The sequence below is a fragment of the Manis pentadactyla genome, chromosome 10 (assembly GCF_030020395.1).
Source record: "Manis pentadactyla isolate mManPen7 chromosome 10, mManPen7.hap1, whole genome shotgun sequence".
Classification (NCBI taxonomy): Eukaryota; Metazoa; Chordata; class Mammalia; order Pholidota; family Manidae; genus Manis; species Manis pentadactyla.
Window position 1 is genome coordinate 107,343,271 of NC_080028.1, and position 19,175 is coordinate 107,362,445.

Here is a 19,175-nt window from a genome sequence, read left to right on the forward strand (position 1 = left end):
TGCTAGAAAAATTACTTAAGTAACCTCTCTTCAAGCCTCAATCTCTTTATCTGGTAATAGGGTAAAAACTGTATCTTTCTTAAAGGTATGAGAATTAAGAGTCCATGTAAAATGCTTGAGAGTCCCTGATGCAAAGTAAAAACTCATAAACATTACCTTTTCCTAATCATAGACACTGACTTCAAAGTTGTTAAAACAATGTCTTAAGCAGGTTTGCTGGCGGAGAATAAATATTCTGATGTTCACATAATTATACAAATTTCCTTTCCATTAATATTTGGAATAAAATACATTTGACTTAAAAATATTTTTTAATGATTCAAAACTTCATTATAATTCTTATAATTCCTAAGAATAGTAGTAAGAAATGAATACTGCACATAAAAGATTTTGAAAGTAAATTTTTTTCACTAGAGAATCACATGATATGTAAATACCAGAGGTTTTACAGGTTAAATCCTTTCCCCTGTGGGAAGCACCTAATGCCAAAAAATGGAACCAATTAACTGTAATCCTAAACTTTTCGTGCTATGACTCCAGACTACTGAAGTAAAAAGCTCAGATCTTTTCCTAAGTGCATATATTACCTAATAAAGCAGTACCAAAAAATTAAAAAGCTAAAGCACTTTTACTCAGCCCTAATCTCAATTAGATGATTTTCCTTAAAAGAGGAGTTTTAAACTTTTTATTCAAGTATAACTGACCTTTTTAGAAACTAAAACCAGATCACTTGATAAAAGCTAAAACTAGATTAATTCATTCAATGAGTGTGTACCGAATGTCTGTAGAATTCCTTGGTAGTTAATAAAATAAGGCATTTCTATTTTCCTAAGTTTCTGCTTTTATAACACAGCAGTGACCACAATAACGCTTTTAGTTACAAAAACATTAGAACTCCATTCTCAAAGAAATCTGCCTCTCAAGAGTAAGAAGTATTGCCTCTGCTTATAGGCTTCTCATTGCATATGCACATCACTATAGGAAAGACCACAGGGGTACACGGCAGCTTCTCTTTTAGGAGGTCTTTCAATTCTGATAAAGAGAAAAGCACAGTAAACATGATACAATATTACAAAGCACAATTAGTAATTGCAAATTAAAGACACAGTACAAACTGAATACCCATAGACAAGAGATTGTAAGGCACAATATAAATTAGGGAAACATTTTCTGGAGAAAGTTTTAATCGAGATCTTAAAGGCAAACAGCCTTTTTGTTCATATTCCACTGTGGGCAGAGAAAGAAGGAATAATAATTGCGCTTGACAGTAACAGATGGTAAGCCCTGGCAAAAGACAGCAATCATTTAATAGATTTATTTCAGTTCTACTCATAGATTGTCATCTTTACCTTTTAACTATATAACAAGTACTTACTTACCTTCACTGCCCAAATAGACTGCTCCAAAGGATGAAAAAGTTTGAAACAAAAGCCATCCTTTTTTGAAGGACGCTCAATGATCTCACAGGCATTCAGAAGGACTGTTCCTACCCACTGACCATTTTTTTGGGTTTTATAGATGAGTAGCACCCCTGGTTTCAACACACACCACAGCTTTGTCCAGCTCTTTAGAGTACCACGAATCTAGAAGATAAGTTTATTTAAGGAATAAAGCTCTTTTTATTTCTGTGCCATAAGATACAAACCAAATAATAAAAAATGGGATGTTTTAATCTAAAATTTCCATAAAATGTACAATTTATAGATTAAATAGATTTTTTTGAATGCTACTAAATGGCAAGCACTGGAAACAAATGTGAAAATAAGGTCTTGCTTCTGAGGAACTTAAATTCTTATGGGAGACTGGATCAACAGTTTCAAAATAATGTACTATGCATAGAATGGTTTTCCCAACCTTCCAGGCCAGATCAGGGGCCATTAAAATATACTTTTCAGTACCAAGATTCTCCTCTTTTTAGCATCTATCACAGCTGTAATTTTATTTGTGTGGATATAAAAGTACTCCACCTTTTAAAATTTGTTACTTCTTACTACTATGGCAACAGTGTTGGAAACACTGCTAGCACACACACCAAGCATTCCCTAAATACTGGGTGAATGGTAAGAAGAGGAAAGAACCTCCATATATCCCCTAAAATTACCTTCTCTAAATTTCTTTGTTCTTAGTAATTATATTGCTATATAAATTTCTTCAGGGAAATTTTAAAACACAAGTTATATGAATCTCTCCACAGTCTTATAAAACTGTTAGGTAGAAAGACAGACATGAGCAGCTGGGAAGGGGAAGATAAAGTTCAAGGAAAAACTCCCCAAACTCTGCCCAGGTAGGGAGGGCCACATGAAAACAGGGCTTTGCAGGAAGATAACTTCTTGCCACTGGGACCAGTCAACCTGATTATAATGTGGACATAATGGAACAAAAATAAAAATTGCCCCACACATGCCTCATCATAGGAAAGGACATGCACATGGAGAAGCATGACTATATAGATGGACCTGTCAATCAAATAACACCACCTTGTCAATCAAAGAGGTGCCTCCTTGCCAGAATGCAATATACAGACCCCCCAGCCTAATGGATGGAGGCCTTTGTCTACCTTGACTGTGGCCTGCTTCTCCCTTGGACTGTATTCAAATAAAACATTCACTCTGTTTCACTATTGTTTCTCTGCCTTTCAGTTCTTTGTTCTGGTGGGCGCAAGGTCAGAAAACAAATTCAACCCATAACAAAACAATCCTTAGCCTACAGTTTAATGCTATGTCAATAATAAATCTATGACTGTTTTTTCTTTTAAATTTCTATTTCTTTAATCCATTAAAAGTGTTTCTATGCAAGTCCCTGAAATCACAATACTGAAAAGAACGTTGATGTAATGTTTAGATTAAAAACCAGGAATTATCCTCACTTGTATTTACTGTGAAACATCTGTTCTCTCAATGCAATTACATGGATTATGAAATAAATACAGGACTCCCTAACCACCCAAATAGGCATACCACAGAATTCTAAACAAGAAAAATTTAGAAAGGGGAAGTGTGGAGTGAGGCATGAAGAGAAAATTGTTAAGAAAAAATACATGTCCAATGTAGGCAGGTCACAGGGAAGGCAGTATAGCACAGAAAAGACAAGTAGTGACTCTATAGCATCTTACTACACTGATGGACAGTGACTTCAATGGGGTGTGGAGAGGACTTAACAATACGGGTGAACGTAGTAACCACAATGTTGCTCATGTGAAACCTTCACAAGATTGTGTATCAATGATACTTTAATAATAAAAAAAGACAATCAGATAAGAAACAACACAAAAAAGAAAAAGTATGTGTCTATGTACAGAAGATGGAAAGAAAAGAGAAGCTAAATTAAGAATTATCTTGAGATAACATTCTGGATTGTGGAGGTGTGACAGTAGAACATGAATGGTAAATTATCAGAATGAAGGTATGATTTAGAAAGTTAGCCAGGGGATGTGCTGGGGACTTTTGGGGCATTGGTTGGGGAAATTCAATGTCAAAAGACAAGAGTAAGTTTAGCTTTGAAAAACCCAAAGGAGATCTAAAGCTTAAAGATATTTAAATAAAGCCAAAATAAATCTGAAGGTGCTTTCAACACAATGCTGAAGACACTAGCATTAGCTGACCTACGAGTGAAACAATCACTAGACCTCATTTAGAAAGAGAACTTCCATGACAGATCTCTAAGGATTTTAGGTTGGAGGCTTTACCAACTCCTTGGAAAAGTGTAAGCTTTCAGAGTTGGAATGATTTTTAGGTGAATGCCAGGTGCTAAAACTTCCTGGGAGTCAGGATCTTATAAGATCATTCTTAAATTAGCATTAGTCTGAAAGAAGCATACCAAATATCCTTTAAGTAAGAATAAGAAAGAGGATAGAGAGGGCTGATAGAAAAGTACATAAAAATAAGTGGGAATAATGAGAAACCAAAAAAATAAGGTATGGAAATGGTAACATGTTTTTCTGAAAATCAATCCTTTTCAAATGATAACTTCTATGTTAACTTTGTCTCTTCTCAGTAATGCATATACCAGTCTACAGTATTAAATAATAATTTCAATAGCAAGTAAAATATTAATTAACATCTGTAGGTAAAATGGAAGTTCTATGGCCAGGATCCTCACCTGATCCTAATCTGATCTGCCCATTGTATATGTGCAGTGATGTAATACTCAGCCTACTACACAGGCTCATGCTTGGATAGCCATTGGCAATAAGCGATTATTGCCTGTGTTGCTACAAAAGATTTCTCCCAGTGCTCATAGCAGAACCTAGAGAAGAGAGCAAGAGAGCAGAGCAGAGGCTGGAGGTGAGGGCAGAGCCTGGAGCAGAGACAGAGGGGGCAGAGGCTGAGGTAGAGGCAGAAACAGAGGTGGATGGGATTCTAGCATTCCACCTACCACCGTGAGAACAAAGCTTGGTATGAGGCCCTTTTTACCTTCAACGTTCTACTGTTGCTATTCATTCTCACTAAATCCAGAGTGAACTTGCCTAGACCTGAAACCCTCAGGTAAGACATCATCATATTTGATTAGGCTATATACTGCCACACAAATAGAAGTCTTTTTAAAAGAACTGCTGTCCATATTTGATGGACAGACAACACAGAGGTTCTTTCTCCACATTAAAATTGGAACACAGACCCTAGACCCTCTACGATACAATTAATAGTTTGTCAGTGAAAAACCACCATCCACTGTGTTGTTTTTGTCTTGTAAGGTTAGGTGTACTCTGGGCTTTCCTAGTCCAGTAAGTAAACATAAAGGTAATCTGAATTCAAGATTCGATGTGTGAGGACCTATGGCAGGCCACCCAAAGATGTGCCACTGTGACATGCAGATTATTTCAGATTTGAGAACAATCAAGGCCCAAAAGACTCAGGAAGAAACTTTGACCCCCAACTGCATAAAAAGAATTTAGATGGAGGGCATGCTTCAGGAAGAGAGCCATCACCTTAGACAACTATACTATAATGTAAACTAGGAGTGGCAGACCCACTGGGAGGGATGTGGCTGAGTGTGTTAAAATTCCTTTGTGCACCCTCACCGTTACTGTGGCTCAGAGCATATTTGACTATCAAACATTTACTTTTTCATATTCCTGTGCGTTGCTTCCCTTTTCGTTTGAAGTCTCAGACCCCTAACCCCCTTCTCCTTGGTTCTGGATGTCATACACACATCATCCTCCCTGACTGTCTCTGGAACCCATGTCTACGGCTTCCTAGTACCTACATAATTAAACTTTGTCTTTCCTGTTAATCTGTCTCATGTCAATTTGATTCTTAAACCAGCTAGAAGAATCTCGAGGGTAGAGAAAACTTCTTCCTTTCCAACAAATACAAACTGACCTTCAACCAATCGGCCATAACTATAACAGAAGGATCTGTGATTGTACTGAGTAACTCCTTTGTGGCTCTTTTCTTTTCTTCTCGGTAATTTTTCTTTTGCACCTATTTACAGAAATAAAGAAAAAAAATTAATTAGAAATAGGGAGTTTCCTTTCAATTTTTTAGGTATATAGGATGTAGAGTATAAAATTCTAAACCTCTTTTGGAATTCTAGTATCAAAGGATAAAATAACTTTTTTTTTTAAGAACTGGTAGCATTCTAGGTCAGAATCTAGTTTTTCTCATTACTAGTTCAGTTCTCTATATCTTTAAAGAATTCTACCTTTTTTCAGTTACAAAGTAACACATGAACACAATTTTCTGGTAAAAATTTCAAACAAAAATAAAGCTAAAGGAAGTCTTTATTATACCCTATCCTATTCCACTCCTCAGAATTAACCACTATTAATCATCTGGAAAACACTATTCTTTAAGAGCTTTTCCATGTACACAAACTATAGAAATACATAGCTTTTGTATTTGCTTTTTTTTTAAGCACATTAAAAAAATTCTCCCATTCAGTATTTTTTGAAGTGTTTCCACACTCATTCTTTCAACTGCTACATAGTGTTCCTAGTATGAATAAAATATATGAGCTCGTATCTACCAGGCACATCCTGTGTAGCAGTCACTGTGTTCTAAGCACTTTAGGTGTATCACCTCATTTAATCCCCACAATAACCTTGGAAAGTGAGACTATTATTATCCTCATTTTACAGATTAGATAATTGAGGCATAGAGAATAACTTTCCCAGGGCCACATGCTGATGAGTCATGGAGGCAGGATTCCAACAGGCAGACTGGCTCTAAAGGACATATGCTCTTAATCATTATGTGATACTGCTTCTCTAATTTTTCTTAATACATTCTCTTACGGATGGAAATCCACTCTGCTATCATTTTTCTCATGTTACAAACAATGCTGTAATTATTTGTAACTGGCAATTTTGCTGCTCTCTTTCCTGATACTAATATATAAGACATAAATAAGAAACCAAACAATGATATTATTAAAAATATTAAAGTTTTACCTTCATAAATCACTTCTGAGATAATTTAGGGAAGAGCAATGGAATAATGTAGACTTATTACTGCCTTGTTATATGAATGGGAGAATAGTAGTAATAACCTATCAGTAATACATATATTTTCTAACTATAACACAAAATCCTCCCAGTTGCACCTAATGGTTAAGAAGCTATATACACATAACAAAATTTTAATAATTTACAGCCAAAAATCTAGATTTTTGGTCTTGATTAGTATGCATATCTAAATTAGCAGTAGACTTACTAGAGGATCATAAATGCATACAAGATCAGATATGGGGGAAAACACAGTAAAGTAGACTACACAGAGATGAGAGACTATTGGAAAACGTGTTCCTTAAGCTACAGGATCTGTGGCAATTCTGGAAGGCAGGCCCAATAGTGCATTATTTCTTTTTTTTTTTCCAATTCATCTGCTATTTATTTAGAGCTCACAAGGCCCATGGAGCCTGGGCTGATGGACAGAAAGCATAGTGGTGAGGTCCGGGTGACCACAGATACTCAGTTAGGCTGTCCGTGGAAAAGTCCAGAGGCAGAAACTGTGTCTTCCCAACTATGCATGGTGAGTTCTCAGGGGCCTGCCCCAAGGCTCTGACATCTGGGGTGTTTCTGTAGGGGCAGAGATCCTGGAATATGAGCTCTCCTGAAGTGACAATTGTCCAAGACGGAGTTTCTCAGCATTGTGCACCAGGGTCACTGGAAGTAAAGCCATGCAGAAGCACAGCCATCACCCCAGCACATCCATGTGCCTGCAGGCACGCGCACACACATGCATGCACACACACATACATGCACCTCCCGCTGGGTCAACCTCACTCCTGATTTGCTGCAATGGTCACCGAAGTGAAATGCAGGCCCGGGGAGGGCAGGAATAGTGCATTATTTCTTAAGGGAAGTTGGAAATCTGGACTTGAAATAGTTAGCTTAAAGTTTTAAAACATTGTGAAGGTCAAACAAATATTTCTACTTGTTGCCAAATTCAGCCCATGACCTAGCATTTAGTAAACTCAAATTTCAAAGAGCACTGAGCTTCCCATCATGTGTTCTACAACACATGTGGGTCCTAACTGGGGTGCAGCTGTGCAGAGATAGCAGCCAGCTGGGGTTGACGCAGCTCTGGACAGGGCCCTGGGAACCTTTTCAGGTGACTCTAGAGTGCCAGGCAAATAGTAATGTGTTTTATGTGCACCAGCCTGGAAGCCTTTTCTTTACCTTCATTTCTTTACCTTCGCCTACTTTCAAAAGCACATGCAAAGCATAATAATAATTATGAAATAATTGTGGAAACTAACCTTAAGAGACTCTTTTTTTGTGAGCTTGCTTGAAGCTGAATTATCCTTCTCTGAGCCATTATAAAGTTTTGATTCAGACTGAAATTATGTAGAAACGAACAAAAGAGAAATGATAATTAAAACCTTGTTTTATACATATAGCATATAAAAAATAATGTTAAAGCTATGTTTGTGACATTCTTTACATGTACTGCTGTGCTTCAGGCAAATACCAATTTTCCCTATAGTATTTGGGTTTAAAAATTAATCCATGTTACACTTTAAATCCACAAAAACACAAAAGTAAAAACTAATCAACAAATAAATCTACAATGTGGGGTTAAATAAGATCATTTGTAAATTTTTGCATTCTGCTTTCCAGGATGTAAGAAACATACAATTATTTATTCTTAGGACAAAAGTATGCAAAGTAATAACATTTTTTAACATGAAATATTCTAAATAACAAAACCAAACCATATGCCTTCTAGCAAATTTTGCACACAATGAATGCCCTTTTGCTACTCCTTCTCCAAAGGAAAATATAAACATCTTCAGAAACTAGTATTAAAACACTATCTAATTTGTACAGTGTTTAAAAAACAATATTCCAAAAAAACCACAACAATATTCCTAGGATCTACTTCTTCCTACTTATCCACTGCCCCTAAATTACTACTGCTGTTTTAACTTGTTTGCAGACTTTGCTTATACTTTATATTTCCATGTGCTTTTCATAAGAGCCTTGAAAAGTAGGCATAACAAGTGGTTTCATCTCTATGTTACAAATCATGAAAGGGAGACTCAGGTTTTCCTAAACTGATGATCAAAGTGTAGCAGGGTCAGAATCTGGGTCTCGTGAGCCAGCATTCTTTCGGAGACACTACATTCTCTCACTGGAGTAGAAGAGCATAAAACTAAAAGCTGGTTCTATAAATCCTGGACCAGAGAAACTAAGCATACTCCTTCAATGTTCTATGACTTCCATGTTCGCCTATTGTTAAACACAGGAGATTGTACTTGAAGTTTTGGCACTACTCCTAGTGCCAGGAAAGAATACAGGGCTTGATTGACAATGGTGACTTTTCAAATGCTGAATGGCCAGATCTGCATAATACCACTAGATGTGATCAAGGATAAAAAAAACTTTGGGTATAAACTCCCTCACTCAATTTTAAGATTCATGAGGACAGAGACCATGTTTATCCACCAATGATACCCCAGTTATCTGGGAAAAGGGAGGGCTCAAAAACATCTGGAGAATTAATAAAACAAAAGTGATATTAGAATTTGCAGCTCAATTGTCTCATCTTTCCTAAAAATGCCTCTGCTACCTGGTACAAAATATGGGTTATTACAGTGATGGTAACAATCAGCTGAACTAGCAGGGACTTGCAAACTGCACTCAGTGTAGAAGGTGGGGGTTAACCTAATCAATTTTTTGTTAACATTACTCTTTTGAGAACTGGACTTGAAAAACCACAATGCTTATTCCCTATGACAATGGCATAAATAAGCAATTTCACAAAATTCCTCAAGATATTCTTCTCCTTGCTCCCAAGAAGCTGAAGATGGCACAGCTACTGTCAGAAAAATTGATGGTTTCTATTTCCAACAGTCTAATAGGAAAATGAGTAATATTGTGTACCTCTCAAATACTATTAAATAAAGACTACTAATGGTACTGAGGTATAGGAGGGACATGGGGCAAGTATCATGCTATTATAAAGTTTACTTAGCCTGCAAAGGCCAGGTTATCCTTTAACATGTTTTTCCTTCTCATGTTTCCCTTCTTCCAGTCACATTAATCTATTAAGTAATGTCTGTTCAAGACAAGAAACAAACTTCCAAGGAACAGACTCTGGAGCATAACAAACCAGCAGAAAATGGTCAACCTTCATGCATGAAGACAGCCAGGACGCCAATCAACACAGCTACCTAGACAACCCTATTCTTAAGACAAAGACCTACATATGTCATGCCTTTTACCAACTCCAACCCAAAAGACTCCATAAAAAACCTCAAACCTAAACCCTTAAGTTTGCCTCTTCTCTCTCTGAGGTCACCTGTACTCCTCTGAGTGTGTACTGTCACTTTAAATAAAATCTTCTTACTTTCCTTTTGAAGGAAACCTGTTTGGCATCTCTTCTCTGAGGTTGCCCACACTCGCCCTCTTCGAGTGTGTACTTTACTTTAAATAAAGCTTTATACTGCTTAGCTTATTGCACTTTGTCTCTAAATTTTTTCAAGCCAGCTAGGTTAAAGTGACCCCTTTCCATCACCTGTGGTAAGTGTTTGGTCACTCTGCTATTTTATTCAACTTTCCAGTCTTAAACACAAGCTTTTTTTCTCTCCCTGCTTTATTTTAGTAAGTAGGGAAGTGGCAACAGGTACCTCTGATTATGAGGCTGGCATGTTCCCATTGCCTGGGTGACCAGAATGGGGCTGCAGCCGTATGATCACGTTTTTTTTTAGCAACTTGCCCAAATGTCTCCTCCTCTTTGTTTTGGAAAGTTCCAAGACCATAACCTCATTCCATCCAGAGCTCCAAGGCACCCCAGTTCTGGGACGGTAGGAATATAATTCCCATGCCACGCAGATCCAAGCAGACATTTGATACCAGGTGACCCTGGGTTGACAAGGGATCTGCCCTATCCTGAGCAGGAGTTCACTGAACTTTCCTTTTCTCTCCTCTGTTCCTTCTTGCTTTCCATTGCCTGCACAGCTGCACAAATAGAAGGACCACTGTTCGTGGAACTATGTAACCTTAACTTTTGTTACTACTTTCACTTTAATAAATTTCTTCTTGTTTGCACTTGTTAGACCTGTTTGTGAATTATTTCTCCATCAGAGTCAAGGACCCTCTGCCAGGTTGAGGTCTCACCATGTTCGCAGGTAGACCTCCAATATGGGACTGCCTGACTTAGAAGTTAATGAAAATTAATGGCTGTTTATCTTTACTATGTTGAACACTTTATGTGCATTACCCCCATTTAATCCTCAAAGCAACCCCAGGAGACAGCAGTAGTTTCCCTTTTGCTGATAAGGAAATTAAGACCAACAAGTTAAATACCTTCCCCAAGTTACAGAGGCAGTAAGTAGAAGAACAGGAATTTGTATCCTGGTCTACCTAATTCCTTGTCTCATTCTCTTAGCAATCTCACTATATTGCTTTCTCACCTTTTAAAATTGTTCATACTGAATGTCAGTTAGACTCAAATTTAACTTTTCTCCATGAACAACAGGAAATCTGTTTCCCCAACATGCCAACATGACAAGATCTGGCTTGGTGATTCCTAAAAGATTTCAGTATATATAAGGGACCAGTAGGCCAGAAGGTTGTCACATGAGCTTGATAAATTACAGCACACATACTTTAAGGAACCCTTGCCATATTATGTACCTAGTTCTGAAAAAAATCCAGTGACCAAGTTCTATCATCTTTTCAATTCATTACTACCTAAGTTATCTGAATCAACAGTTTACCTTTTAAATACCAAAATTCCCAAACTATTTTTGTTAGAAATACTTTACAAAACTAAGTTTTCCTTCTTGATAACCTTACTGACCACTATCTTAACAATGAACACAGGGTTTAATAGGTGGTACTGGCTGTCTATTCATTAAATAGCCTTATCAAGCTCAGCATATTGTATTTTTACTTCTTTCTCTTTCTCCCCCCACTGCCCTCCACCTCTTCTTCCCCCTATTTTTTGTCCCCTATGGGCTGTTCTACTTTGGGAAGTTATTCAATCTCTTTCATTTGTAAAATCAGGATACTCCTACTGACTCAGAAAGTTGCTTTGAGGGTTAAATGAGGTAGTGCACATGATGGGTTTAACATAGTATTTGGTATACATTGTGTTTTAGGTTTGTGACCTTCCTCAAGATTGCAAGTGCTGTCAAAAATCTGACCCTTACATAAATGGAATTACAGATGAGAATACATCTGCCTTGCTTTGAAATTTACAAAATACTATAAATATAAAAGAACAGTAACAATAATGGTAGGTTACTGCATTAGATATTTTCATTTGGAAAGGTTTTTAAATGTCCAGGTAAAACTTTTTAATAGCAAACAATAGACAATTTAGCAAACCTACAGCAACCAGATTGATGGCTGGAGAATCAAGTCAAGAGACCTGGACTCAGAAACACCCTATCGGTGTCCACTAGACACATCAGTCATGCTGGCAATTCCTTTCTTTGAGGTGGCCAAATAAAAATTCATTTAAAAATGCTAACAGGAAGATGATGATTTGATTAACTGACTTTTCCAATTCACTCATTTATAGATACATGAGAGGCAGGAACTATCTTTATTTTAAAAAGCTGGGGAGGTAGATAAGGAGGGTATATTCCATTGTGCTTACTGGTGTCAATTGTGTATTTTAAGAAATAACAATCCTAAAGCCTACCACCAAAAATGTCAGTATTGATACTTTTTCTTACTGTCAGGTTTATAAAAGTATAAGGTTGAAATTATTTGACAGTCTTAGTTATGCAGATTGATCATAGAAGAAAAAACAAAATTTTGTTTCCCAAAATTAATTATGTGAGATAAAATATTCAGAATTCCATAAGAATAAAATCTAATGATAAATGTATAAATTTTAGGATTGTCTTTTTAAAAATAGAGTGGATTATTTGTTAAAATATTTAAGGACAAATACTAACAGGAAGATGATTTGATTAACTGACCATGCATCTCTTAAGCTAACAGAATAAACCAAGATTAGATAAATAACCAAGTTAAGATAAAATTAGTAAGTTTGAGCTCTTGGAAAATAACAGTATAAGCACAATTTTACTTATACCAAATAGTTACCATGTTTAGAATCCCACTCATCCACTGTAATTCCTATTCAAAGGAAGAAAATGAATTCTTAAATACCAGGGCACTTGAGGCATCACAGTCTGGGAGGTGTATCTTACTTCCTTTGCAGATAAAAAACTGAAGCCACTTTGAATTCTAGCTCTAGCACTCTGATCCTTGGAGAGTTATTTAATTTCTCTCAGCTTCAGTTTGTTCACTTAGAAAATAAGACCAATAATACCTGTCTTCTAATATTGTCATGAGAGTTAAAATGACATATAGCAAGCTCTTAATATAAGGTATCTATTAGTATCATTGTAATTAGAATCTAAGAAGTTATAGGTAATAGATGAGTCAAGATTCAAACTCCCTTTTTTGATTGTAAAGCAGTGCTGTCTAGAACTTTCTAAATGACAGAAATGCCGTATGTGCTACTGAGCACTTGAGATGTGACTAGTGGAACTGAGGAAAGGAATTTCGAATTTAATTAACTGAAATTTGAAGAGTCATACAGGACTGGTACTACTGGTACTTAAAGCTCAGGCTAAAGCCTATGTTTGTTTTTCATTAGTGCACACTGCTTCACTAAGGTATGTAAACTTTCTTTCCTGGCTCCCTGCCCTCCCTTCCCCTCCCCACCCCTCAATTTAAAGACATGTAGGTGGCTGTGATATGGAGGTCTGTGGTTTAAGTGCTTAGGCTTTGGAGAAGGAATACCATTATACAATACAATTACCAAGTTTGGTATTAACTGTTTGGAAATAGGTTTTTTAATTCTATAAATTTCATTGTATTTCTATAATGTATTTATCTGGGGAAAGACCCAAGATAAATTATTTGCCCTTTAATTTTCTTTAATTACACATCTCATCTAAGATGCTTAAGGTATTTCTCATGCATATTTTAAATACACACAAAGTATTATTAAACTTCTATCCTAAGTACATTTACACATATGGTAGATAGACCTTTATGTAATGAATAGATGAAAAGTAAGTGTGGATAAAATTTGTGTAAAATTATACATAAAGCCATAACATGGAGTCTTCTCAACCACTATCAGAAACAAGAAATGTGGAATTTTAAAATTAAAACCTACTGCAGAGAATAGCAGAGAATTTTCTAGCTTAAGAAACAGGTTTTCTTACAGTCACTGAAGCTTGATTTCACAAACATAAAAGCTTCTTCTGCTGATACTAAGATTGACCAGAAATAACAGTCAAAAGTCAAATACCTTAACAAACTATAGAAAATCTACTGAATTACCAACCCATAGGAAAACCAATGCATTACGTAGTGTGCCTCAAGTCTGTACACATACGCTTAAGAAAAAAGTCTGAATAGTAAGTATATGTACAAGTATCCCAGTTTGGGAATTACTAACTTAGGGAACCATGTCTTATTCTAAGAAAATGTCTTTCAGTTGCAGGCTATCACTGTAAGAGACCTTTGGCCTTTAACTGGTAAAATAAACATATTTTCATTGTTACTTGAATGAACCCAAAACACCTAAGAACTCTTATTTTAAAACCACGAGCCCTGAGAATTTCTCTGAATGGACCTCCCAGTCTTCAGGTTGAGAAGTGCTGCTGTAGCAGACATACCAGGAACCATTAACTGCAGAGAGTACTGGTTACCAATGGGCTGTACTTCCGAGTGACCAACACCTACATCAGCTCCAGGGAAACTTTCCTCTTCTCTTACAAACTATATGATATAGACACACGAACATAAAAGCAGCCCATTAAAATATGACAGGATCTCAGTGTTAGTAACCTCATCTTAAATAATAGAAAAACATATATGCTTACCTTGCTCTTTGACATAGAAATTGAAGATTCATCTTTATTTTGAGAAATGTCTTCTTTTCCTCTTTCAAAACCTTTAAGAAACATTTCATTATCTTAGTATTATGACTTTTGAGATAAACAGGCCATTAAAATCAAATGCATATAAGCATTAAATTTCAAATATTTTGTGTACATCAGTGCAAGAAGTCTGGACTGAACACACAGTTTAAAAATATTAGGGGTGATATCTAGTATAATAATTGTTGAGACTAAATTAAGGCTTATAGAGGCAACTAGGACTTTCCCTGAAGCCATCAACAGAAACCTAAATACTTCTCTGTGCTCTCAGAGCACTCTGTATGAATTCAGGCCTCATGGAGCTTTTACTCTAGTCAGCTGTTTTCTAACAAAGAATCCTGATAGAGCAACCCAACATATGTTCACACCTCTTGCCAGACTAGAAAACGATTCCAGAATTGGTGGTAAAAGATGACTAGGGAAACAAATCTGGACTGAGAGACTTAAAAGAAACCTAATAACGTGCTTATTATGAGAATTAACGGGGACGCACAGAAAGCACTTAGCACAATATTAATGTTGACCCTGAATATTATCATTGCCAATGACTGTTGCTATAGAAATTCTAAAAGTTTGAAACTAAAATACATGAGTGCCTGGGAAACATGCAAACATCCCTGTAATCTTATAACACAATAATATAACACCATGCCAAAAACAATTCAAATTAATGTTGAAATAGAAACACTTGAGAGGATTAAAGATGGCGGCATGAGAGGTGAGACAGAGGCTTCCTCCTAAATTTGCATACAATATGAACATATAATTAATACTACTAATCCTGAAAGAGCAACAGGAAAGAGGCCTATGCCAGACTGCATACACCTGGAGAAATGAGCAGACCTCACAGAACAGAGTCACGTACCAAAACTGTGTCCCGGCAGGACCCAAGCCCTTCCCCCACCCAAGCTCACTGGGGGGAGGAAGAGAAACTGAGCAGGGAGGGAGTGGAGGCCAAGGACTGCTGAATACCTAACTCCAGATATCTGCTCTGGGAGCACAAACCTACACTCCATGGTGCTTTCATGATACTCTCTTCATTACGGAGTTGGAAACCTAAGACAGGCAGAATTCCTGGAGAGACTAAGATTTCAGCCACTTGTGGAAAGCAGGGATCCACATCCGGCTGCTCTGGGACAAAAGCTTATACCTGTGTGCTGAGCCCACTGGTTCAGGCAGTGGAGACAGACACAGCAGCCGGGAAGCAGGAAACTGCTCTTTCCTCCCCCGAGGCACCAATCCCACTTTCTGCGACCCCCTACATTGCTTCAGGGGCTGAGCAGCTCCAGAGAGTAGAGCTTCTGGACACCAGAGGGCGCCATACAAAAATACAAAACACAAAAGGAACCTGGTACAGAGTAAAATTAATACAATCCCTGAAAAAGATGACATGGACCTCATGACTCTTCCTGAAAGGGAGCTCAAAATAAAAATCATTAACATGTTCATGGAGGTACAGAAAGATATGCAAGAACTCAGGAATGAATTCAGGTCAGAGATCCAATTGCTGAAGAGCACAGTGGAGGGTATTAAAAGCAGACTGGATACGGTGGAGGACACAATAAATGAAATAGAAACTAGAGAAGTGAAATACAAAGAAGCTGAGGCACAGAGAGAAAAAAAGGATGTCTAAGAATGAAAGAATATTGAGAGAACTGTGTGACCAATCTAAACAGAATAATACTCACATTATAGGGGTACCAGAAGAAGAAGAAGAGAAAAAAGGGATAAAGAGTGTCTCTGAGGAGGTAATTGCTGAAAACTTCCCCAATCTGGGGAAGGAGATAGTCTCTCAGGCCATGGAGATCCACAGATCTCCCAACACAAGGGACCCAAAGAAGACAACACCAAGACATATAGTAAATAGAATGGCAAAGATCAAGGAAAAGGACAGACTGTTAAAAGCAGCCAGAGAGAGAAATAAGATCACATACAAAGAAAAGCCAATCAGGCTAACATCAGACTTCTCAGCAGAAACCTTACAGGCCAGAAGGGAGTGGCATGATATATTTAATGCAATGAAGCAGAAGGGCCTTGAACCAAGATTACTTTATCTGGCAAGATTATCATTTAAATTTGAAGGAGGGATTAAACAATTTCCAGAGAGGCAAAAGCTGAGAGAATTTACCTCCCACAAACCATCTCTACTGTCTATTTTGCAGGGACTGCTATAGATGGAAGTGTTCCTAAAGTATAACAGCTGTCATCAGAGGTATTAAAACCACAGTAAAGAAAGTAGAACAACTAATTACTAAGCAAATGCAAAATTAAATTAACTATCCCCAAAGTCAATTAAGGGTTAGACAAAGAGTTATATACCTAATATATAAAGAATGGAGGAGGAAGAAAAAGGAGAAAAAGAAAAGAACCCTTAGATTGTGTTTGTAATAGCATATTAAGTGAGTTAAGTTAGATTCTTAGACAGTAAGGAAATTAACCTTGAACCTTTGGTAACCATCAGTCTAAAGTCTGCAATGGCAATAACTACATACCTATTGATAATCACTCTAAATGTAAATGGAATGAATGCACCAATCAAAAGCCATAGAGTCACGGAATGGACAAAATAACAAGAACCATCTATATGCTGCCTACAAGAGACTTACTTTAAACTCAGACATACACAGACTAAAAAGTGAAGGGATGGAAAAAGATATTTCATGCAACTAATAGAGAGAAAAAAGCAGGTGTTGCAGTACTTGTATCAGACAAAATAGACTTCAAGACAAAGAAAGTCACAAGAGACAAAGAAGGACTTTACGTAATGATAAAGGAGTCAATCCAACAAGAAGATATAACCATTATAAATATCTATGCTCCCAACACAGGAGCACCTACATATGTGAAACAATTACTAACAGAATTAAAGGGGGAAATAGAATGCAAGGCATTCGTTTTAGAAGACTTCAACACTCCACTCACTCTCAAAGGACAGACCAACCTAGAGAAAATAAGTAAGGACACAGAGGCACTGAACAACACATTAGAACAGATGACCCTAACAAACATCTACAGAACTCTACACCCAAAAGCAGGAGAATACACATTCTTCTCAAGTGAACATGGAACATTTTCAAGAATAGATCATATACTAGGCCACAAAAAGAGCCTCAGTAAATTCAAAAAGACTGAAATTGTACCAACCAGTTTCTCAGACAACAAAGGTATGAAACTAGAAATTAATTACGTAAAGAAAATAAAAAATCCCACAAACACATGGAGGCTTCACAACATGCTTGTAAATAGCCAATGGATCAATGACCAAATAAAAACAGAGATCAAGCAATATATGGAGACAAATGACAACTATAACTTAACACCAAAAATCTGTGGGATGCAGCCAAGGCTGTGCTAAGAGGAAAGTATATTGCCATACAGGCCTACCTCAGGTAAGAAAGAATCCCATATAAGCAGTCTAAACTCACAATTAGTGAAACTAGAAAAAGAAGAACAAATGAGGCCCAAAGTCAGTAGAAGGAGGGACATAATAAAGATTAGAGCAGAAATGAATAAAATCGAGAAGAATAAAACAATAGAAAGAATCAATGAAAGCAAGAGCTGATTCTCTGAGAAAATAAACAAAATAGATAAACCCCTAGCAAGACTTATCAAGAAAAAAAGAGAGTCTACACCCACAAACAGAATCAGAAATGAGAATGGAAAAAACACTACGGACACAAAAGAAACACAAAGAATTATTAGAGAATACTATGAAAAAGCATAGGCTAACAAACTGGATAACCTAGAAGAAATGGACAACTTTCTACAAAAACAGAACCTTCCAAGACTGACCAAGGAAGAAACAGAAAATCTGAATAGACCAACTACAAGCAATGAAATTGAACTGGTAATCAAAAAACGATCTAAGAACAAAACCCCTGGACCAGATGGCATCACCGCTGAATTTTATCAAACATTTAGTGAAGACCTAATACCCATCTTCCTTAAAGTTTTCCAAAGAGTAGAAGAAGAGGGAATACTTCCAAACTCATTCTATGAAGCCAGCATCACTCTAATACCAAAAACAGGCAAAGACACCACAAAAAAAGAACATTACAGACCAACATCTCTGATGAACATAGATGCAAAAATACTCAACAAAATATCAGCAAACCTAAATCAAAAATACATCAAAAAGACCATCCATTATGATCAAGTAGGATTTATTCCAGGGATGCAAGGATGGTACAACATCCGAAAATCCATCAACATCATCCACCACATCAACAAAAAGAAGGACAGAAACCATATGATCATCTCCATAGATGCTGAAAAAGCATTTGACAAAATTCAACATCCATTCATGATAAAAACTCTCAACAAAGTGGGTATACAGGGAAAGTACCTCAACATAATAAAGGCCATATATGACAAACCCACAGCCTACATTATACTTAACAGCTCGAAGCTCAAAACTTTTCCTTTAAGATGGGGAATAAGACAAGGATGCCCACTTTCCCCACTTCTATTCAACATAGTATGGGAGGTCCTTGCCACAGCAATCAGACAACACAACAAAATAAAAGGCATCCAGATTGGCAAGGAAGAAGTTAAACTGTCCCTGTTTGCAGATGACATGATATTGTACATAAAAAGCCCATAAAAGGCATCCAGATTGGCAAGAAAGAAGTTAAACTGTCCCTGTTTACAGATGACATGATATTGTACATAAAAAGCCCTAAAGAATCCATTCCAAACTACTAGATCTAATATCTGAATTCAGCCAAGTTGCAGGATACAAAATTAATACACAGAAATCTGTGGCATTCCTATACACTAACAATGAACTAGCAGAGAGAAAAATCAGGAAA

General features: G+C 36.8%; 1 protein-coding gene across 4 annotated transcripts in view; it reads right to left on the minus strand.

Annotated features, from left to right (window-relative positions):
* The window catches only part of OSBPL8 (oxysterol binding protein like 8), a 182,466-nt gene that overhangs the window by 33,068 nt on the left and 130,223 nt on the right, over positions 1-19,175 (minus strand). For all 4 annotated transcript variants that reach the window (XM_036878603.2, XM_036878608.2, XM_057508231.1 and 1 more), the window contains 4 exons: positions 14,308-14,378; positions 7,702-7,779; positions 5,322-5,423; positions 1,380-1,583 (listed from right to left, as the gene is read on the minus strand). In XM_036878603.2, the coding sequence (XP_036734498.2) occupies positions 1,380-1,583; positions 5,322-5,423; positions 7,702-7,779; positions 14,308-14,378 (455 nt within the window). The remainder of the gene's footprint in view (positions 1-1,379; positions 1,584-5,321; positions 5,424-7,701; positions 7,780-14,307; positions 14,379-19,175) is intronic.